General features: G+C 36.7%; 1 protein-coding gene across 2 annotated transcripts in view; it reads right to left on the reverse strand.

Moving 5' to 3' along the window:
• LOC131067226 (DNA gyrase subunit A, chloroplastic/mitochondrial) overlaps window positions 1–24837 on the reverse strand; it is a 225220-nt gene that overhangs the window by 12396 nt on the left and 187987 nt on the right. For both annotated transcript variants that reach the window (XM_059218196.1, XM_058002183.2), the window contains exons 20-24: window positions 16440–16521; window positions 16173–16337; window positions 15935–16036; window positions 15277–15413; window positions 15033–15153 (exon numbers count right to left, since the gene is read on the reverse strand). In XM_059218196.1, the coding sequence (XP_059074179.1) occupies window positions 15033–15153; window positions 15277–15413; window positions 15935–16036; window positions 16173–16337; window positions 16440–16521 (607 nt within the window). The remainder of the gene's footprint in view (window positions 1–15032; window positions 15154–15276; window positions 15414–15934; window positions 16037–16172; window positions 16338–16439; window positions 16522–24837) is intronic.

Raw genomic sequence — 24837 nt, forward strand, 5'->3', positions numbered from 1 at the left:
ATGTGTGAAAAATGGAATTTTGACATGGAAAAGATAATGGGAATGGAATGTGTGAACGAGGGTAATGAATGCATATGAATATGGAAAGAATTTTGGATGATCATCTTCATTTTAACCTCAAGGGAATGGGAAAAGCCTTCACTTGTAATCAGGTTTTTAAAACCCAAAATTGGAAAGACAAGCTTTTTACAACTTTGAAACTCGAACTTTTGGCAAAAGATGATGAAGTCTTTTCAGCCAAAGGGGAAAAACTCACTTTTCCATCTTCTTGCAATCGAATTTTGTAAACCCGAATGCAAATAAAGAGGGAAATATGTGAAGGGAAAGACAATGCAATTCTCAAATTGCATTCAAGACTTGGATAGAAATGGGAAGGTTTCTCTCAAACCTGAAATGAAAAAGAACAACACAAACATCAATCTTGATAAATCAAGGAACAACAAAATAAAAATAGAAAAAAACTGAAAACAAAACATACCTTGCTTGATCAAGATGCCCTCCAAAGAGATGAAATAACTTTCAAAGAAACAATCAGCTCCTTAAATAGAAGTAAAAAGCAAAACGTTGAAACCCTTGACACGTTTTTAACAAACTCGGATTTCAACTATAAACACCCAAAACGACATCCAAAGAGGAAGAGGAAAGAGTCAAAACACCTAATAGACACACGTGTTGAAGCAAGGAGGTGAATTGTTTAGGTTAAAGAGACCAAATCGCCTCCATACGTGCTGCAAAAACAACTTGAAAGGAGGTTAAAACATTCCTCCAAAACCAGCAACCATTTGGCAAAAAACGTGGTTCATAATGCAATAAAAACGGCTCCTAGAATGACACGCCTTCCTCTTTCCATGGATTCTCAACAAAAATCGGTTTGAAATTCTTCAAAATTTAAAACTCCGTGGAAAAAAACCAGGTCGGGTTCTTGGAGAGAAGGAGCAAGTTTAAAATGCAAGCAAAAAACATGAAATTGGGTTTTCAAATCTCCTTTACAGGTTATAATTTGCTTCACTTTTCAACTCATAACGCAAAATCGGATTTGTGAGAGAAAAGAACAAGAAGACGTGTCAAAATAACTTGTAATAAGGAAATAAAATCCCCTTTACAAGTTTTAATGACTTAAACTTTAGAAAAAAACCTTGCCATAGGGAAATAAAATTCCCTTCACAAGTGACCAAAAACATTAAAACATATAATAGGGAAATAAAATCCCTATTACATGTCAAAATCACTTAAGTAGGAACTTTTCAAAGAAATTACAAGTTCTTTTTAAACTTATAATTTTAAACTTACTTGTAAGTTGTCCAAAAAGTTCCTAAAACTTAAAAGACATAAAAAGCAAGAGGGAAATAAAAAGCAAGTTACAAGTGACAAGTTTTAAATAAAGTGCACTTGTAATTGTTTTAAAATTTCCCTATAACACTAAAACAAGAGAAAAATAAAACTTGCAATCAAGAGAAATTTTTCCACCTACAGTCAGGAAGAAAAAACCCGAAATTGAAGAACAAACATAGCAAATGAACTCAAAATGCGATGAAATTTGAAACGTGGATCGAGGATGGACTAAGGATTAAGCCAATCCAAGGGCAAAGCAAAATCTTGCCTTGGGAAGCGTGCCTTAGAGAAAATTTTTCATTTTTTAACAAAAATTTTAAAGGGGTTGTCAATTTTTGTGAATACAAAAATACAGACAACATCATGTATTTCCATTGGTATGACACAAAACGATGTTATACGATAAAGCGACAAATGTATGCTAAGGTTGCCACAATCACTAATGAATAGAAACTTACATTGTTAAAGTGTGATGGAAAGTAATGATCAAAATATTTGTCCAGTGACCAGAATTGGTTTAAGATGGTTGTGTTGTGATGTTTTCACACATCACTCCATTACAAATAGTCCTACTTTTTGCTTCGTTTAGGTGTTTTATTTGTTTTTGCTTGGTAATAGTCCTTTAGTCATTAAACTTGGCTCTTCAAAAGAGATTGGTTGTGTGAATGTCTGAGTTGAGGTCATGTTGGAGGGTTGCTAACGTTGTCATGTGTTGTCAAAGGGTCTCAAGGTTGTCAATGTTGTTTCAGTGCGAGAGGTCATTTGGACTAAGTTGAAGGGCATGTAGAGGTAGGCTTGCTTGTTGTTTCGTCAAGAACTGGAAGCACATAACCTTAGAACCATGAGTTGCAAGATCATATCATGTAGCACCAAGGGCGAGAACTCGCGAAATTTTGTCTAAGACTCAACCCTCGCCTTTCATGTATAATTTTGTGCAAGTACCTACATGAAATAAGCTCAAGGAGGAAATTTGCATAAGAACATCAAGTTTGTGAATGCACATAGTGAAAACTCGTCAAAGTATGAAATAATACATGTTGACCTTCACATGTCGCCAAAGCACTTAGGTATCTAGAATCACTCAAGCTATGCACACAATAATGCATCTATACCTTCAAAAGTCGGCCAAGTCATTTTAATACAAATGTAGGGTAAGAATGCGCTCATGAAAATGTGCAAGCTCCTTCATCTAACCTGCTATGCAAATCTAGAGTCGATATACACCCAACGGAGAATGAAAGTGAAATGGCTTAAGTGGTCAAGTTCGTTCAAGATGTAAAATTGTGCAAATATGCGTTTCAAACCCACCAAAGCCAGTTCACCCTCGATTTGCGCCGAAGGAGTATAGGGGAAATGTGATAAATTTTAAGGCATAGGTTTATGCAAGCTAACCCCCTATGTGCGCCCAACATTATCTTATTGAGCAAAGCTACTACCCAAGAGGGCTTCAATACAATTTTGTGCAAGACAAAAGACAAATCCCGCCCTATGCCATGGTGTGCATGTGTCATCTTCATTTGTGCTCATCACTTTGTGCATAAGACTCCCCTAAATGTGCTCTATTTATATATATCCTCAGCTTACAATTTGTGCATAGTTTCCCTCAACTCGCTATGAAAGGGTTCCTCTACTATGCACTCCTCCTTATCCTAATGCACACCAACTTGTCTAACCCACTATGCAGGACAGGGGTCTATTTGTGCCTAGCAGGATAGTTAATCAGACCTCACAAACTCAGAAATCACACTTTGGTGAGGGTCTCACGTCTTAAACAACAAGCATCAAACCTTAAACAATCAAGATCAGCCCTAAAAGAAAATAGAAAATCAGATTTGCAAACACATGATATCCATCAAGATAGATAAATTGATAATTGTAAAATCGTCACCTTACAATATCAATTTGAAACAAGAGTTCATTATTGAAAAGACGTCACCCTTCAATAATGTTCACAGGGGGAGCCATGAAGTCATGGAGTCAAACACATGACAAATAAAAGAGTTTACACATTAAACATCTTAAATATATTAGTATATCAAAATAAATGAACTCTATCTCAAAATTAAATAACATTTTCAACCATACCAAGTTTATCTCTAAACTGTTCAATCTTGATCCTGGAGAGAGGCTTGGTAAGAATGTATGCAATCTGATCACCTGTACTAATATAATTCAATCAGATCACATTCCTTTCCACCATATCTCGAACATAGTGATAAGGAATCTCAATGTGTTTAGACCTGTCATGAAATACTGGATTCATTGAAAGCTTGATGCAACTCTGATTGTTACAATAGATGACAGTAGGATTTAACGGCTGACCAAAGAGTCCTACAAGCAATTTTCGGAGCCATACTGCTTCTCTTGCTCCCATGGAGGCTGCAACGTATTCAGCTTATGTAGAACTTTAAGCAACCAAAGACTATTTCCTACATATCAATGAGATCATTTCTGATCCTAAACTGAACCAACATCCTGATGTGCTTTTACTGTCAACTACGCTTCCAACCCAATCAGAATCAATGAATCCATGTAGGTCAAGGTCTACATGTTTATATTTCAGACCAAAACCAATAGTTCCTTAGAGATATCTCAGAATATGCTTTGTAGCAACAAGATGCATTTCCCTAGGTTCACACATGAATTGACTTAGTGTATTAACAGCATAACATATATCAGGTCTCGTGTTTATCAAATACATCAGAGATCCAATAATCTGTCTGTAGAGGGTAGCATTTGCAAACTCTGATTCTGCAGCTGCTTCCTTTAGCTTGTGGAGATTTGTCTCCATAGGTGTGGTCATGGATCTACAATCCATCATTCCAAATCTCTTGAGTATATCAATGGTGTATTTTCCTTGATTAAGGATCGTACCATTTGCCTGCTACCAAACTTCCAATACAAGGAAGTAGTGAAGGATTCCTAAATCCTTCATATCAAACTCAGAGGCTAATTCTTTCTTACACCGAGAAATACGATTATCCTCTCCTGAGATTAGTAGATCATGAATATAAGGAATAAGAATTAATAATTCACCATTGATTACCTTGTAGTAGAGATTTTGGATCTGCTTCATTCTCGGAAAACCCTAATTCCAAGAGATAGTGATCAATTCTTTCATACCATGCTTTGGGGGCCTGTTTCAGTCCATATAGGGCTTTCTTTAATCTACAGAAATGTGCTTCAGCCTTATGAATCACAAAACCTCCAGATTGCTCCAAATAAACTTCTTCTTCAATCTTACCATTTAGAAAAGCAGTCTTAACATCCATTTGATGGACTTTCCATCTTTTAGATGCTGCAATAGCCAAAACTGCTCGAACAGAAGTGTATATGGCAATAGGAGCAAATGTCTCTTCATAGTCAATACCTTCTTTCTGTGAGAAACCTCGGGCAACAAACCTTGCTTTGTGCTTCTCAATGCTACCATCTGCTGCATGTTTGATTTTGAAGAGCCATTTAGAAGATACCACAGATTTGCCTTTAGGCCTAGGCACAATATCCCAAACATCATTTTTCAGAATTGACTGATACTCTTCTGACATAGCATCTTTTCAAAGTTGATGCTTGAGAGCGTCTCCAACACATGAAGGCTTCGCATCAATGGTCTCACTCATCAAGGCAACATAACTGGAAAATGGGTTAGGTCTCTTACTCTCTCTAAAGGTCTCCTTTGGAGTAGCATAATTTTCAACTTCTTGAAGCATCTTTTTAGTCCAAACTAGTCTCTTCCTAGTTTCGAGATAAGGTTCTTCTAAAGGTAAGTCTTGAACTTCATGCTCAACATTTTCAGGGGCCTCCCTCTGAATCTCAGGGGTGGGATCCTCATCCATGTTTGTAGGAGGATTGGTGTTCTAATTCATTAGAGCTTTTGGACCTTCTGAATGCTATGTCTTCTTCAAAGATGACATCTCTACTTAGTTCAATTTGCCTTTGTCCAGGTATGTATACCCTGCAAGCCTTAGACGTTTCACTGTACCCAATAATTACCCCTTTCTTTCCAGAAGGTTCTAACTTTGATCTTTTTTCTTTGGGAACATGAATATAGACTGGACACCCAAAGATCTGCAGATCACTTATATCAGGTTTGTTATCAGTAAAGGCTTCTTCAAGGGTTTTATTATCAAGAAGAGAATGAGGACATCTATTTTGAATGTACACAGTTGTCCTAGATGCTTCAGCCCAAAATGAGGTTTCTAGATTCTGGTTAAACAACATAGCCCTAGCAGCTTCTACTATAGTCCTCTTCTTTCTTTCAGCAACCCCATTTTGTTGTGGGTTATAAAGTACAGTTAACTCCCTCTTAATCCCAGCATTTATACAATAATCCTTAAACATATCAAAAGTGTATTCCCCCACATTGTTTGTTTTTAAGGTTATGATTTTCTTACCTATCATGTTTTCTACAAGAGCTTTCAATTCCTTAAATTTAGAAAGGATTTCTTCAAACTCTTTGTACCTTAGAAAATACATCCAGGTCTTCCTCGAATAATCATCCACAAATATTACATAATATAAAAATCCCCCTAAGGAGGGTACAGACATGGGTCCACATAAATCAAAATGAACTAATTCTAATACATTTTTGGATTTACTGTTGCTAGAATTGAAAGACCCTTTAGTATTCTTTCCCAAGGCACACCCCTTGCAGGCTCCTTCAGAACTGTGACTTAGCTTGGGTAGGCCAATCACCATCTTCTCTATCTTAGGTAGGGCATGGAAATGAAGGTGCCCTAATCTTCTGTGCCAAAGTTCATTCGAATCTGGAGTCTCATGAACCAAGGCTTGAGGTGGAGTGGTGCAAAGTCTATAGAGGCACCCTTCTCTTACTCCAATGGTGTGGGCTTTCTTGATGGTGGAGTTATTTGGCCAAGCAAGTACCTTTCCTTCCATAAAGGTTAATATGTAACCCTTATCTTTAAGTGCAGAAACTGAGACAAGGTTTCTCTTTATACCAGGTACAAATAGAACTCCAGACAGCTGTAGGGATATGCCTGACTTTAGGTTGATATTGCAAGTTCCTATTCCCATAACTGGATAATTTGAGTCATCACCAATAGTCACTTCTTCATTTGAATTTTCCACAAGTGTATCTAGGTGCTCACGAAATCAAGTGATGTGTCGAGATGCTCCGTTGTCAATCACCCATGTGTTGAAACTGGAGGTGACTTGACTAGAGAGGGCCGAGTAGAAGACTAGTTTCTCGAAATCGCTCCCTTTCTTAACTTCTACCATTGAAGCTTGTTGCTTGATCCTGTCTAGACACTTCATTGCATAGTGCCCATATTGGTCACATCTGAAACATTGTACTTCAGAAATGTCTCTCTTATTCTTTGAAGACCCCTTTCCATTTGAGTCATTGTCCCTCTTTCTCTTAAAGTTCTTCTTGTTTCCTTTCTCGTGGGAATTAGAGTTTAGAACTTGAATGTCCTCATTACCATTATTTTGTTTTACTCCTCTTGTGACAAGTCGAGATTCCTCTTGAATGCAATCAGTTTTCAATCTATCAAACTTAGGAAATTTAGAACGAGCACTGATTCCTTGAATGAACGATTCCCATGAGGTAGGAAGTCCATTTAGGGCCATCATAGCAAGTTCTTTGTAGTCTACTAGATGTCCAATAGTGGATAGTTGATCCCTAAGCTCAGTGATCCTCAAGAAATAGGATGTATCTATCTCTCCTTTACTCATCTCTATATGGTGTAGTTGATTCTTCAAGGTGAGAGCCCTGCTAGTGTTGTTGATTTCATAAATGTCAACTAGTGCTTTGAACATCTGAAAAGTCGTCTCATATTTAGAAATAACTAGCACAATGTGATCTCTCATTGAATCCACAATTATCTTAAGAGCCTTCTCACTGTTCTTACTCCACTGAATTTTCTCTGTATCATCAGAGGGTTCAAGAATTTCACTTTTGACACAGGAGTCAATTTTATTTTCTTTCAAAACGAGCATGATCCTAAATTTCCAAGATACAAAATTGGATGCTCTATCTAGTCGATCTTCAAACCTAACTTTGGTTGCCATTAGGATTATAGGAATGTGATCTAGTAAGAGCCGGGTGAAAGTTTATATGATCGTTACAGAATTTAATTTGATCTTCTTTAACTTCGCTCTGATACCATGTTCTGTTTATTCAAATTCTGTGATCAAGACGATAGAAGAGATGAAGATATAATCTGAAATTAAATTTAAACTGCTGGAGTGTGAACAGAAAGATGCACAACACTTATCAATTGTTGTATTGTTTTACTCCTCATCGTATGAATGTTATATATGTGAATGAGAGGGTACGTAGTGAAGAGATATGTCTTCCCACGCAGGAAGACACATCTCTTCCCCACATACCACTCATGATAACACAACACTTTAACAAACACTAAGATCATCGCTTTCTTGACTAATCATAAGGAATGTGATTACCATGAATTGCTTAATCACAACCTTCGTTATCATGAAACGGTGTGACCGGTGGCAAATACCATAATTCGAATTTGATTTTATTTATCATTTATTGTTAACGTATATACTAATAGTTTATCTATTATTATATATGTTAACATATAATCAATGCATCGGAATTATGAAATTGTACGACCGACGCTACAAGAATTAACATTATTCTGTATTTGAGGTGCCCTGAAAAACACGTCAGCAAGTTGTTTGTGTGAATAAACAAGCAAATGACTCACATGCTTAGTGAAAAACAATGAACGATGGTGTTAATATGAGCAGGACTTTGTTGAGAACAAACAGTAATTAATATTAATTGCAGCAAATGCATACAAATTTGTTAATGATAGATTTGTTTCTAATAGGTGAGATTTCAACATTACATGGAGTTATGCGATTTAATAAAAGCAAGGCAGCAGTAATTACAATATGAAAATCAACTAGAACAAAGACATCAGTTTAAGAATGGTAGTTAGTAAAACTATAAAATAATCAAGAAATGGTGTGATTATGAAGAGATAATCTTTTGTTTATTAAAGAGGGGATGTGTCCTTAGAGAATCATCTCTTTTGGAAAAGATATATAAGACAGATTATTTTGTGAAGTATAATGTTGTGAGAAGTGTGAAAAAAGATCTTTAAGAGAACTATGTAAAAGAAGGGCCTTAGGGAGTGTGGCTGTAAAGCATGTTAAATAAAATCTTGTATACTCCAGTAATCTTGTCTGAGGAAAGTATACATATGATCTTGACTGAATTGTGAAGAATATATATTCAAGGCAGATTTGTATGAATTATTTATGGTAGAATCATTATCAGTTGATGAAGGGAAGATTTGAGAAGGGAAGAGCATAAAGATTTGAAAAGGTGAGTGTACAAAGTTAGGTTGAAGTCTTAATAAAAATGGCAGCCAGATTCATGAAGATAGCAGATTTGAGAACAAGATTTGATAGCAAGAATGTATGAAGATTTGTGAAACATCATAGCAGAATTATTTAACATATTGAAGAAATTATAAGGAGATTGTAATCAAATTTTAGTGACAGATTCATGGTTAAGTGGTGGCAGTTTGAAGACGAGAACTTGTGAATAATAGCATCATCCATCATCCATTAAAAGGTGGAAATTTGTATGATGGGTTGGTGCCTCTAACTCAATGAAGGCTTTGGCCTTATAGTGGGTAAAGAACTCACGAATTGAATGAGAGGTTGGTGCCTCTAGTGGGAAAGGTTCTCACAAACAGAATGAGGGGTCGGTGCCTCTAGTGGGTTGATACCTACAAATTTGTAAAAGATGTTTTTTTTTCATATAATGAAGCTATTTTACTGTGATTTTCCACCGTAAGGGTTTCCATGTATGTATCCTATGTTGTACTTGTGTTACATAATAGTTAAAATTCATGTGAATGTTTATATGAAATGAATATGCTTTTGGATTAAGTTATGTGCTTTTGTTATTAAGTTGAAATAATAAAGTTTTGTGTTATACTAATTCAACCCCCCCTCACTCTCAATATAACTATGTTCTCAACATCTCCCAACTTGCTCGGAAACTTACGGAAAACACTAGAAATTGGCCAATGCTCACAAAACAATACGACATAAAAATGGGGACCTTACAATCCTCCCTCCACAAAGATTGCTTGTCCCCAAGCGATGCAAGCTCATACACTAATTGATCTCGGATAAAAATCAACATGATTCCAAAATCCCAAATAAGTCTAGGAGGTTTGTCGCTACTACTTGGAGCATTATACTGCTGGACACCTACAAATGTAACCTCCTAAAGTCCTCTTGTAAGATGAGCAACCAAAATCTGCAAGATATCAGTCAACTCCTTTGAAAATGGCTCTTCACAGTCACAAATGCATGGCACCATTGGAGTGAATTTGAAAAAGTTAACTTCCTCTTTTTTTGATTGAAAAAAATCTAGGTTGTTGGTTTGCTTTTGAGCATCGATTTCGGTTTGAAGAACTCATACGGCAAAATTTTGGAAAGGGGTTTTGTTTAACAGGGACCCCCCATATTTTGTTTGTCTGCCCAATACAGAGAGAAACGTCCACATCGCGATTTAAAGAGTTGGAGATTTCGAGCAATGATGCTTATCGTGCGATGTGGGGCGTTCGAAAACTTTCAAGCAAACAATGAAGACGTTTATGCTAGATTGGAGTTGGTATTCTTCTTTTGACTTTGAAGAGTATTGGCAAACAAAATGTTCTTTGCGATTTGCAAAGACGTTGGAGATTTTCGGGAAATGAGTGCTCTTCGCGTATTTTAGGTTTTCAGAACTTTCTTTTTCGTTTTCGGCAAAGAGGATGAATTTGCGAGTTTTATTAATTTTTCGGCTTGAAGATCAATTTGTATGTTTTTCATACTTCACAAATTTCGGTTCATTCGGCCGATTTGTGAGCTTCATTTTCGATGTTTAGTGATTTTCAGCTTATTGACTCATTTTGTGAGCTTTTTCAATGAATTCAGCTAACGTAGTCTTTTAGTTCGACTTTGAACTTTTCAGGACTCTTAAGTCATTTCAAGAGCTTTTCACAATTTCGCATTTTAAGCTTACTTTGCGCATTTTTCGTGACTTCTTTTTCGGCCTTTTGAAGGCTTTTGTAAGGTTTAGTGAACTTTGGCTATTAAGGACGCTTTGTGCGCTTTTTGAAATGAAGCTTACTTTTGGCGTTTGGAGTATTTTATTAAGCCTTAGTGATTTCCGGCTTATTAAGTTGACTTGAAAGCTCTTCGCCCTTTTGGCGTATCGTCATTTCATGAGTTTTCCAAATTTTTGGTATTTAAACGCCTTTTGTGAGATTTCCAAATTGTTGGCATGTGAAGTAGTTTTGTGTGATTCTAGTAAATTCGGCCTCTTAAAGCGTTTTGTGAGATTGTAGTGATGAATTGCTTTTCTTGTCTTAGGAGGCCATTTTTTTGAGTTTTGAACCGAAACTCATATTTTGACTTATGAAAGCGGGCAAAATGTAAATCGCATCGGGTTTGCAAAAAGGGCTTTTAGCCCGAAAGTGCGAAAATGATGTGAAAAGGCTTCACTTATTTTAAAGTTTGCAAAAGACCCTTCTAGGCCGAAAAATGACGTGATGTAAAACACTTATTAAAACTTTGCAAATTCTCTTCACCCCGAAAATGGCTAAAGGGTTAAAATCGCCAAAGTCTTCAAATTTGCGAAAACTTCAGAAGCCCAAATTCGCACAGGTCATCCCATATGCCGAAAATTCTGATTCTCACAAATCCTCAACTAAGCCAAAATTCTGGGAGGGAAAGGTTTAGGTCGCGATTTTTTTTAAATGGTCGTGGTTTCATAAAATAGCCCATTGAGCCGAAGTTTCCAAAAATGAAAGTAAAACCAAGAAAAAGGAAAAGAGTCTAAGTTTAAAAATCGGCTCATAAAGCGTAAGTGTGAGAACGTCCGAATTCGTGCCAAAAGATTTAAAGGGCCGAAAACCTCTCAAATTGCCCAAACCTCCTGAATGACCTAAAATTCAAAAGGAGTAAGCTCACAAAACCGACTTATAGGCCAAAATTGAACAATAGGACAAAATCGCACTATTTCGCTAGTAAGCCAGGAAGCTTCAATGGCATTAAAATAGAGTAGTCGCGTCAAAGGCAAGAAAGGAAAGGCGTTTGAACCTGCAAAGACTTTGCAAAATCACCTAAGCGTCACAAAGGGCCGAAATCACGAGTTACATTGAAAGAGAAGCATTTTAAACATACATCTCACAAAGAGCTTCTAGAGCCAAACGTTAAAATTTAATGTTTGTTAAATTAAATTATTTAATTTTTCAGATTGATTTATTAAAGTGAGATTGATTGTTCGCAGGTCGAGGACATCATCGCAGAGAACCTGGAGAAAAGCCTGAAACGTGAAGGAGCCAGGCACTGAAAGCTGAAGAATAAGATGCAGCAGCGTGAGAGCTACCGGGCATTGGGAAGCGTGCCTCTCAACAAAGCTAATGTCCACCACCGGGACCCAAGACCAAAGAACACTCTGAATGCTGCAAGTCTAGGCATTCTTGAGAAATACACAGCTGGATTTAATTCCAGAAGTTCAGTTTTTGAAACTAAAACTGTTTTATTGTAAACCTGCTTGTGGACCCCACTCAGATATTTTGAAACAAAAGGGAAACAAGTCAATTGTGGACAATTATGTCCAACTATCGGATAGACTCAAATTAATGCCAAATAGTTGTAGGCAGCTAAGGATAGTGGTTGGATAGATGACTAAGAGTTTAATAGGCATGAGTTAAGGCTGCTAGCTTCTGGAAGGCAGATCAGAACCCTTGGATGCAGTCCATCTTGCCCTTCAATTCAAAATTGTAAATTCTATAAAAGGCAGAAGCCTTTCTTTTGTAAAGGGTTAGAATTTTTTGTGTTGAGATTGTTAGAGAGTTAGATTTTAGAGTTAGAATAGGTAAGCTTTTAGTAGTACCATAGAGATGCTACAAAAATTGTTGTAATGGCAGCTAAAGCAAATATATGAACATTGAAATATGGTGTTTGTTGTCTTTGTTTTAGTCTGTTTGCACGGTTTCTTTCAACTGGTTATATTTTAGAGTGCAGGGATTTTAATGGTGAAGTGTAGAGGGGTATTTGATGCATTTCTGGTTCATACCATTGGGGGTCTGCTGATTGTAGGTCACCGTGCACGATTAGTCTGAACCCAAACTGTGCTTAGTTCAACTGCAGGTGTTCATCATAGGCTGCACCAGAATTGGGTGCCTAAATGAATGTCTCCGATCTGAAAATCCTTCATCCCTTGGAGCTTGCATCGTTCTTGTCTAGTTGTGAGGGTGTCTCTGGCAAAACAAGAACTGGTTTATCGAAATTTTTCTTCCCGCTGCATCAGTTGTTATCATCCTTGTCCTTAGGCTTACTGAACCCTTCTCTTTTGATTTTATTACGTAGTACGAGAATCGCAGCAAACTAGCTTGATGCAAAACGTAAGTCCCCTTTGTATTTCCAGCAAAACACATCAAACTACTAAGCTATCCTGCAGCCAAGACCTGACAACCAAAACATTAAGGTCATCCCCATTGATCAAATTTACACAGCATTAGGGATTTTTCCTTAGCATTTCTATTATGTGTTGGCCGGATGAAGTCGTAGTTTCGCGACTTTAGACACGTCAACACTTCGTTAGTACAAAAACATGTAAATTATATATATATATATATGCAGCCTATAAGCATGAATTAAGATTAGTATGTCACATAGCATCATATAAACAACAAAACCAACATAAACTTGTAATCATAGCATCATGATCATACCATAACAGCATCATATACATCAAGTTTAATATCAAAACGATCAAATATTCAAGTATCATTGTTTCAACTTTCAACAATTTAAAGTTTGACCATCAAATGGATTCTCTAATTCGTCAACCTCATTCTCCTCCTCCTCATCATTGACATTGACATTAGATGAATCAATGCCAATGCCAATGACACCTGCACTTGCACTTTAAGTTTGCTCACTATCTAAGTCATCAAATACAACAAGCTATGAAGTGAAATTATCCAAATCAATATGTTTTGGCTCCATATCCCACATCTTTGTTTCTCCTTGCTTGTAGTCATGTTGTTTGTGTGAAATGAGCCAAGTTAATGTTTTAAAACTCACTTTTAGGGTCATATTTTAATTTTTTATGTGGTGGAATTCAAAAAAAAAAAAAAATTGCAAAAAAAATCCATTTTAGGGCTGTCAGACCCTTGGGTTCTACGTGGGTCCTCTTGGGTTCGACCCTGGGTCCTCTTGGGTTCTCCCTAGTTCGAACCAGGACTGTGAATCACGAACCCTATCCGAACCACAGGCGAACCGAACCTGAACCCTGAACCAGGACCAAACCAGACCAGTACGAGGGGTCTAGGGTGCCGAACCCGGTAACTCAGAAAAAAATCAATCATTTTCTTATAAAATCAATTGCAATTATAAACAAAGAAAAACCTATCACGATTTTTATTTTAAAAATTCCATGATTTTCTGCATACAAATCGCACAATTTTGACAAAGAAAAACCACGAATATTTGCCTAGAATAAACACACAATGATCAATCCAAGAAAAATCTGCAATTTTCAGCAAAAAATAAACTTTGTGATTTTGTGAAAATATTGTCCAGAAACCCTTGCACAAGTCTGCATTTTAATGTACTATTCCATACAGATATCTTTTGGCTTGCTCTGCATCACATGTGTGCATTTGTTACTGCCAACAGCAATCCGTAGATCTCCACCCGATCACCGATCTTGAGATATGTTAGTAGATGGCTCTGGTACCATATTATGAAAAATACAAGACACCGAATAATTACCAAGACATTCGATATTAACTAGGGAGTGAAAGTCTCCTTACATAAGAGTAAGAAAATATCTATCCGTAAAGGATAAGATCGATAACTAATAAAGCAATAGGATAAGAACTTAACTAAAAGAAAATAAGAATATTCCTAGAGTCTATCCTAAAGACTTAATTGACCATTATAAACTAAATATCACAAAATTACATTAATATATTGCCTTTTCAGATCATCTCCAGTAGCTGAGGATATATAATTTGCTGTGGAAAGATTGGAGGATTTTGGTGCTGCAGTTTGGCAACGTCGTGTCCTGGCGTGGCATTAATTTGATGCACAGCTTGTTCTAAATCATTTTGACATCATTGCTGCTGTGTTTTTTGATGTTATTGCTAGAGATTTTGCTGTTGCAAAAGCATGTTATATGTTTCAAAATCAGATTTCATTTATAAAAAACTCGAATAATTTCTGTGCAAAAATTGTCCATTTGATGTGCCAGTTTGTTAAGAGACTGCTGAAGCTTTGTAGGTATTTCAAATTACTTTAAGGAGTGATTTTTTGGGAGTTGAAAACTTATTATTTCTCTCAGATTTGGTCTGTATCTCTTTATTTATATAAATCCAAAAAATATTTTATTTGGGATATTACACCATGCATATACTAATTTCATCACCTGTGCATTTAAATAGTATTTTTGAATATTATTAATTAATTTTTAAGAATATATATAATTTGTAATGCTTTTCCCTCGAGTCCCAAGTAAAAGTGTTCTCAGTAATTAATTAATGTTACATAAAAGGAGGCGAAACAAATAATTGAAAATGAGGCGAAACTTGTAATTGAAAATGAATATGGCAATAAGGAAAGAAAATATAGTTCCCTGTACTGATTATTAGATAAAACAATTAAGTATGAAAACAACTATTCAAAAAGTATACCTTGTAGCCCATCACTCCAATACACCTAAGAGTTGTAGCTCGAAATTTACTTAAAGGTACACGCTTTCCATATCCATTCTCTGACACAAGGAGAAGCCATGGTGCACTTATAATTTTCCCTCTGATCCAAAGTCAAAACAAGATTATGAGAGATAGATAGAATTATGAAAGGTCACAGATATGAATACATAAAAAATTAAGGGCAAAAGCTATGGTAAAAAAAAGCAGTTTGAAAAGGAATTACTGATGTTCTGAGCTCTGTAAAATGTCTTGTAGCCTTTGCTGCAAAGAAACTGGTACAATATCCATAGCCGCAAGTTTGTCTTCCCCCTTCAATCTCATTGACAGCGATCCCCTTGACGTTCTACTCGTTTTTCGGATCTAAAGAGTCCAAATGAAAAAAAGCTCATAAAAAACAAATTCTACTTTACAATGACTATTTTTTGTATAGCATGATTACCTTTTTCCCTTTGAATGTAACCTAAAATAAAACATTTGTTATAATCAACCACCTATGATTATTAATAAACCCTGCAACTGTACACAAAATACATATATTATCTTTCTCGGCCAAGCAATGATAAGTGATGACTAGTGTGAGCTCAGACAATATGAACACACACACTTTTGCATACACCATATATGTATCCTACATGTGTATCATATATTAACGATAGCAATCCCAAACTACAAAAATTTATATTACAAACCATCTCACACTAACACATAACAAGTTTCCCATTATGGGAACCCACAACAATGTATAAAAACAGACGTATATATGGATATAGATACATATATGCTTGCATTCAATATAGATGTAGACATGCTCAAATAACAATGTATGCATATACTACATTAATTACATCAATTCTGAATCACAAGGAGTCTAGATTACAAACCCTCTCACAGTAACTCAAAACAAGTTTCCCATTTTGGGAACCCACAGCAATAAGGTCACCCGCAGCACAGCATCTTGCCCATTTAAGCTCGTCCCCAGGTACCTGTTTGCCCAATCTTAGGCTAATTATTTATTGATAAATATCTAAAACCATAAGATACGAAGTGTTAATGCATCCTAGAAATGAGAAACTTCTAATCCAATCGCTAGAATATACAGAGTTATGTCATAGAGCATACCAGTTGGATTGCAATAATTCCTGAGGATCTGATAGATGAAAAAACATCTAAGGAGACTCTCTTAATATATCCTTTGGCAGTTAACATCACAAGATATTGATCTGCCCTGAATTCACTGACTGGTATGATAGAAGTTATTTTCTCCTCCGGGGATAATGATAGTATCTGGTTCATGTCAAAAAAACCAAAAATAAGATTCTACATAAATAACTACATTCAACCATGCCTACTTACATGATACAAATCGAAAACAGAACTGTAAGATACCCGCAAAAGTGGGATTCCTGTAGCAGTTCGTGAGCACTCTGGTACTCGGAAAGCACGTGCAGCGTACGCTGTACCCTTGTTACTGCAAAATTAATTCAAATGCCTTCTATTAATATATAGGAAATACAAACATAAATTATTATGACATCTCAATAAACATACCAGAGTACTGCATGAAAGAGAATGTACAACAATAGGCTCTCTAATATGAAAGTTGCATAGACATTCAACAGTATTTTCCCTAGACCCAAATCCAATAGAAAATCAAAAAAGAGAAATGCCCACAAACATCCAAAATGGTTGAATGAGACTCACAAAGTATAGTCATTTGTAAAAGGCATTGGACTATACACAATATACCTAGATTTAAATGGTTTTCTGTAAGTTTGATATTTTATACACATGCAATTAAAATAACATAATGGTGGGTAACTCTTTGAATGACCATATCCATTTGTTAGGCTTGAGGCAGGCCTAACTACCTATTTGTATGTAATTGTCTAGATAATTGATTTCACTAACATTTCCATCGTCAATCGCAATAGTTTGGGAGATAACTGGCTATCAGTCCCCTCCATCTCTTTTTCCCTTATAATAGATGGTGGCTATGCATAATATATGACATTAAAGAGATTGCTATGTGCTGATGCGGGAAAAGTACACGCTAATCCTTTGTCAACACAGAATAGAATGCTAAGTATCATATCCTTTCTTGCATAAGGAAGTTTCTAGTGCTCCTAAGGACGATCACAAGAAGACAACCTCAAGGTTTAAACTATCGGGTCTTGATTGTGGGACAACTCAGTAGTAATGTGTTTGCTGGTAACACTAAGGGGGCTTACACCTATGGTTAAGATTGGCTTTGAAAAGGTTCGACAGGTCATTCTTAAGGCTTTACAAGTCTTTTCCTCGTCAGATTTCCAGTAGACATGATGCTATTTTGGGATATAGCTTCAGATTTGTAAAATAAATAGAAAAGAGAAAAAGGGAAAGAAGCTAAACAAATTTAACTAGAACAGCATCTCTGAGCAAATAGACAGAATATTCCAATAACCAAGCCCTATTTTGCCAGTTAAAACACAACTAAACAAAACCGGTGCAATCTTCCAGAGATAATCTCGATATTCAAACTATTACATACGTATGCTGAATTTAAAACATATATCCAACTAAGCATTTAGTAGCTGAACTAAGCTCTTTAAGTGTTCAAACTAACCATACAAAGGGATCAACAATCAGCTAATCCTTAATGGTATAATCAAAAAAAATTCCATCAAATATCTACCCAAAGAAACCATTTGTAAATGAAGTGCATAACAGAAATTAAAACTTGGGGAGAAGAGGAACCATATACTCACAAGAAAATTGACACAGATTTATCTTCCATTACTTTTGTAAAAATTTAGGCAAAGTTTCAACAACAATTATTTAACTTCTTACAAAAATAGGAGAGAATTAGTCCCCTATATATAGACTTTCAAAATTTGAATGAATGGCCAAGATTTAACTAAACAAGTAGCCCAAATTCATCCATACAAAATGTGCACCCATGCCTAGTAAATATGCAGCTTACCCTTCCAACTAACTTAACAACCACCAGCAATAAAGTTGTCCCAAAAAGGTACATGGCCCAGAGCTCAAAAACAAAAAAAGTACTTCAGTAGTTGGGAGAAATAATTTTGGGGACTACACTTTTTGTCATCCCAAAATAAATATTTTCCTATTTTACAATAAAAAATCATCTTCTCCATTTAAGTACTTTTTCCAAATATCTCGACCTGCAACTCACTCTACCCGAACATATTCTTGAAACTTATGCAAATGGCCCTTATCTCTAGTCCAGGGGGCATAGCTATGTTGTTGATTTAGAACATGATATCCTCACAATGATTTTTTATCCTTTCCACCTCCAACTCCCAATCCTACTTGTTGGTCTCGCATCCTCCCATTGTTAATGTAGTCTGCTAGCCACTACCATATCATTCCTGGTATACAGAGCCCCATCATTTTTTAGCTGGCATTTCCAACATAATCTCAGCTTGTTATATTCCATATTAGGCCTACAATCGCCAACCAAACTCTGCAAAAATTGTGTGCAATTAGTTCCAACACGTACTAAGGTGTTTTCACATTCTTCCCATCCATCATCAATGAGGTCCATGAGGTCACTCTTTAATATCAAGGTTTGGTACCAGTTTGGGAAGGTGTGGAATTCATGGGGTTTGATAATATGCTGGCCTATAGGGATCTTAGAGAATGTCCAAATAAGGTTGTCATGACATGAAGTGAATTATTAACGACCTCCCTTAATTTCTCGAGCCCCTCTCTAGTGGATGATATTTCCTGGGTGGTCCAATCTATTTCATGCTCCAAAAAAGTCACACCCCCAACTATCCGATTTCCCATTTTCATTACTTCTTCAAACCATTCCCGCAATACCCTTTCTGAAGCTCTCATCCTTTCAAATTTGGCAGTTGTCTTTTGTGCTAGTGTCGCAGGAGGAACATAGGCCTCCTCAGCATATTGGAGTGGCTTTAGTAGATGATCTATGTAGCTCTTGGCTTGCTCTGCCCAAGTCTTATACATATCCCTTCTATAGTCATCTTTTCCAACTAGCTCAGCGTTGTCTCCACTAACTCTCTCAATTTTTCCACCTCTTGCCGCTTGGTGGCCTTTCCCATTGGGATTGATACAACATTATAATCAACAAGCGTGACCTCAATTGATTTGCCTTCATGTGGGGCAGCAATGTGTATTGTCCAATTCCTTTGAGCATCCTTGGTCACCTTGTAATAGGTCTTGGGTTTCTTCTTCTCTTTAACCAAAGGTTGTCCTATTTGGGAAAATAAGTCTTCTAGATTTATAGGTGGCCTCATTGCCACTTTCTTCTCGGATCGGGCTCTCAATCACACAAGAGGTACTTATTGACTAGAAGTGACCACCATCTCCCTGCCTTGCTCTCTTGAAGTTGCAATTGATTGTCTCTGCTCTTGGCTGGACAACTAAGGATAAGAGTTGATTCCAAACAGCATCTTGTTCTTTTCCTATGGTCGAGTTTTCTCCAACCTCACTCAACAACTGCTGGGAAGCTTCAACTCTTTGTTCTTCATTTCCAAGGGGGCCTTCATCCTTATCATCCTCCTTTTTCTCATCTTTATCTTCATGATTTTCAGCTTCTTCATCACCCTCTTTATTATCTTCTTCATTGGGCTGAATTTCTCCTCCTTCAATTTGATTCTCGAGCCCCTCTAGATCAACGATTGGCACTTCCTGCTCCTGCACATTAGGTTCTTCCTGCCCTGTTGTCTGCACTTCGTGCTCCTACACATTAGGCTCCTCTTGGTTTGTTGTTTCAATGACAGATGAATCCACCTACTACACAACAGGCATAGATTGTCGTTCCGCCTTGGATGTATCTTCTACTGCTGTGAATTCTTCTAGTAAGCTGGAAGCAGATGGTCTCCTTATTGTTAACTTCATTCTAGTGGGAGCCATAGGTGACTGGCTTTTATTTCTTCAAGACCTCTTTGATGCCCTCAACCCTTTGCTGCCCTTTGCCTTCTTTCTTTTCTTCTCAAGCTTCTTTTCACCTTCTTTAGCTGCTAGCATGTAGGTTCAGGTTCGAAGAACCAATTCGCCAGTACGACAAAATTTTGAATAGGGGTTTGGATTTGTTAGTACAAAAACACGTAAATTATATATATATGCAGCCTATAAGCATGAATTAAGATTAGCATGTCACATAGCATCACATAAACAATAAAACAAACATAAACTTGTAATCATAGCATCATGATCATACCATAATAGCATCATATACATCAAGTTTAATATCAAAATGAAAAAATATTCAAGTATCATTGTTTCAACTTTCAGCAATATAAAGTTTAATCATCAAATGGGTCAGCTAATTCATCCTCCTCCTCATCCTCCTCATCATTGACATTGACATTAGATGAGCCAATGCCACTTGCACTTGCACTATAAGTTTGCTCGCTCTCCGACTCATCAAGTGTCAATGCAAGAAGCTAAGAAGCAAGAGCATCCAAATCAGTATGCTTTGGCTCTATATCCCACATCTTCGTTTCCCCTTGTGTGTAGTCACGTTGTTTGTGTGAAAGAAGACATAGGTTCGAATGCACATATACTAAATTCTCCGCTCTTTTTGATAGCAACCTATTGCGCTTTACTGAGTGGATAAAAGAGTATGTGCTCCAATTTCTTTCTGAAGCAGAAGAACAAGCAACCTATGAAGACAAAGTAAACAACTAAAGTTATACATTAATAAAATTAAAATTAAAAATTACTAGCAACCTACCAAGACAAAGTAAACCATAAATAAACTTGTGATAGATTTTAATTAATTAAACATACTTGTGATAAAACTTTTACAACGAGAGGTTGTAGGTGTTGGAAGCATGCACCATGTAAGTACCACAAACTATGAGCATCCCTCTTGGATCTATGACAAAGTGCATCAACACTTACACCATTCCCATTTGTGAATTCTATGAACTCATTTGTAACAATATCTCGCAAATCATCATCAGGATATAGTCTAAGAAATGCTGCCTTGTACCCATCAGATACATCTAGATCTCTCCATGGTGGAATCCTTCCTGTTTTATCAAGAAACCGATTGCTATAGTACTTTGGTGTCAATGCACAGGCAAGAAGATGCAAAGGAGTGGTCATCTTATTCCACCTTTCTACAATAATTGCTTTCGCTTCTTTGAAGAATTTCTCCTTGGCGTCATTCTCTTTTGCATAAATAGTGGACTTTATTTTTTCAAGCATTGAGTCAATGCCATCATAAATCTCACCTATGCAAGGTCTATCCAAGTCGGTATAGTGAATCATGTTGATAATGGGCTCGGAGATAGTTAGGAGATATGTAACAAGATCCCACCATTTCTCATTCAATATTCTCTCCCTAATTTTTTCTGCCTTGTCACTGCTACTCTGCTTCCATATAGTCCATTTTTTGCTGATCACCATATTGCATAGTGCCACTAACTTTCACAAGTCGTCTTAAGATGATTCTATTTGATGCAAAACAGCTCTCAGCAACCTATAACACAAATTAATGCCAAAATGATTTAAAAAATGCCAAACTTTACAGAAGAATACGAAATATAGCTTACACAATGATATTATGAACATTGAAATTAAAAAAATCAGAAAATGTAAAATTAAATTACTATTTCACTTACCTTCAAAAGCTCCAAATTCGAAAAAGGATCTAAATATCCCTTGAGAAATGTGGTGGTTTGTGATGAACATATGGATGTCCTTAGCCTCTGCATACACATCTCTGATCCATTTTATTTTAGTCTCAATCCTTGGTAGCATAAGATTGAGCGAATGGATCGCACAAGGTGTCCAAAAGATGTGATCATAGCGTTCCTTAACCAACAAACCAGCAGCTCTACAATTTCTTGCATTGTCCGTTATGACTTGGACAACATTGCGGGGTCCCACAAGCTCAATGGCAGAGATGAGAATTTCTGCAATAAATTGGCCATCTTTTACTTGGCACTCATAATCCACAACTTTCAAAAACATTGCCCCTTTAGGGGACACCGCTATTACATTGATCAAGGGACGTTTTTTAGCATCTTTCCACCCATTTGAAACAATTGTTACACCTGTCTCAACCCATGAATCCCTTATGGGTTTCAATGTATCTTCAAACCTCTTCACCTCTTTGTCCAATAATGTTCCACGTACCTTCACATAACCTGGGCCCTCATAGCCTCTTGGAGCTTCATTAACACTTTTTATCATTTGCTTCCAATATGGGGAGGGAACAACATTGAAAGCCAACCCATTTGCACAAATGCACCTTTCTACATCTTGGTCAACAATGTCTCTACTCTCATTTTGAAATGCGGTTTCTAAACGCCCCTTTGTTCTTTTGCGTGTCAAGGGTTGTTCACTTTGTGGAAAAGAAGGGGTGGTCTTCAACTACAACATTGGGATTAGATGTGGTTTACATTCCCCTTGTTTTCTTTGGTGCAGGTTTGATTCAATCTACGGGTTTCTCTCTCTTTTGCCTCCTCATGCTCCCTAATATGTTTCATCACTATCTCATCTGGTATACGTTTACCATCTTTTCCAAGGCATTTTTTGATACGTCTTCCTTTTATTCCACACAAATGGCCTACCACCTGATAATATGAACTATTACATTCAATACCACATCCTCGGCATCTCCAACGAAATCCCCAACCTCCTCGAAGTGGTTTTAAAATGTCAACATACTTCCATAAAGGAGAATTTAGATCATGTCTTTGTTTTGTAATTGTTTGTTCATTGCCGATGGAGGAATAGGTAGAAACCATTCTAGTTTCTATGCCAAAAAATAACATAAACATATTCAAAAAAAAAAAATAATAATAATAATGAAAAACAATTAATGTTTCATGTTTGACAATTTGTGAAACAAAAATAGATGGAAAAAAATGTTAAAAAACCTACCTCTTGTAGCCAATGGGAGCTTGTAAATGTATGGAAATGATGCTGCAACACTTGTTGAAGCTTCAAAAATCAGTCTTCAACTCCTCCTATTTGATCTTGGAAGCCAAACTTTGTTCACCTTTTCTTCAACCTATTGTCAAAAAACTTTATTTTGTAACACAAATGAGGAGAAATGAGCCAAGATTATCTTTTAGAAGTCACTTTTAGGGTATAAAATTCACTTTTTACATGGTGGTTTCCAAAAAATAATTAAATTTTGCATAAAATATGGTTTTTTGAGCTGACCAACCGCCCCGGTTCGACCTGGGTCCTGTCGGGTTCGATCTTGGTCCGCTCGAGTTTGAGCCAAGTCGAACCACCTATGATTTTTTTGTACCCTAATCAAACCAAGGTCGGACCGTTACCAGGGGTTCCAAGGGGCGAACCCGGTAAGCTAGTTTAGCTGCACTCGATACCTCCTCGTCTTCTGATGAGTGAGACTCAAGGTCTCCCATCAAATTATAGGTGAATTGTACCCCATCATGGGTTAGATCTTCAACACATTGATTTATCCAAACATCAATTTATCTCCTAGGTCCTTGTATTATGAGTTACAAACTGGTGACTGGATCTTGAGACGAGTTGGTTAAGGTAGGGGGCAATCTTTAACAGCCTCAGACATGTTGCTACATGCAATCTGTTGGCATTTTGATGATGTTTTGATTGTCATTGATGGACACACACTTTCTTGATGTATGAGTTATGCTCAACCGGTAATTGTTCCAACTGGTATTGTGTATTATTGAATGTATAGTCTTTAGACTATCGGTATTTTGCAGAAGATGGTTTACCGATCACAGATTGACTGAAGATCCCAAGCGGGTATGAAGACCCCAAGCAGTAGTTAACTTTTGATCGGAACACTACGATCTTCCAATCTTCATTTTTGACAACCGGTAATTGGTATATTGTATTAACCAATATATATCTATGATGAGTTACCAACCGGTATTACAGTAATGTGTGATGAGATATCATCCACCGACACTTTGGCGATGATTTTGTGTCGTGTTACCAAATGTGTCTAGATGCACTGTACCTAGGAACTTGTAGTCTAATTCTATTGGACCAACATGAAATCTGATTCCTTTATAAGGACATCATGTGTAGGGTTTGCATGTATGAGATAGAGTATGAGAGATAGAACAGAAAAGGTTATGAGCGATCATTGAAGAGAAGATTAGGTCTGTGTGAAGAGACAGAGTGTGGAGATATTGAAGACTAAAGTAATGCTGAATTGCATTAAGAAATGAGTTGTCAAGGATCTAACTAAGCATATTGTGCTATTATCTAGATCATTCACTTGTTGATTACTTATATCTTCGACAAGTCTGAAACCCTTAACCGGGTAGGCCCAGCAAAGCCTTTGTAAATCCTCTAACAAGGTGGTTCACAACTGTGGATCTGAAATCCTTTAACAAGGTAGTCTTTAATAGGACTTATCTCCTAACAAAGATCTAGATTCCTAACAGGATCTGTTCTCGTGAAGAACATTGTATGACCTTAACCAATTTGACATTAACTGGTCTAGTTACTATTCTGCAAATAGTTACTTGTGAGTTTCTGCTCACCGTGGGTTTTCCCATTTGGGTTTCCACATCAAATATATTGTGTTATGGTGATTCTGCTCTTGTGGGTGAATGCTTTGTTTGCTATTTGGTTTGCACTTATCTTAACCGGTTTATTAGTGAGTCTGTTGCACCGGTTATCCGCTAAACTGCTTACAAGATTGATTACAATATTTTTTAGTATACTAATTCACACCCCCCCCCCTCTTAGTATTCATCACAATCTTCATACTTCATAGTTAACTAGCTCGTTTGGGACCCGAGCGTACTCAAAAATTCTAATTTGGTGCAAGTTGAGCCTAAAGTATTCC

Source organism: Cryptomeria japonica, chromosome 3 (assembly GCF_030272615.1).
Source record: "Cryptomeria japonica chromosome 3, Sugi_1.0, whole genome shotgun sequence".
In the NCBI taxonomy this organism is placed as follows: Eukaryota; Viridiplantae; Streptophyta; class Pinopsida; order Cupressales; family Cupressaceae; genus Cryptomeria; species Cryptomeria japonica.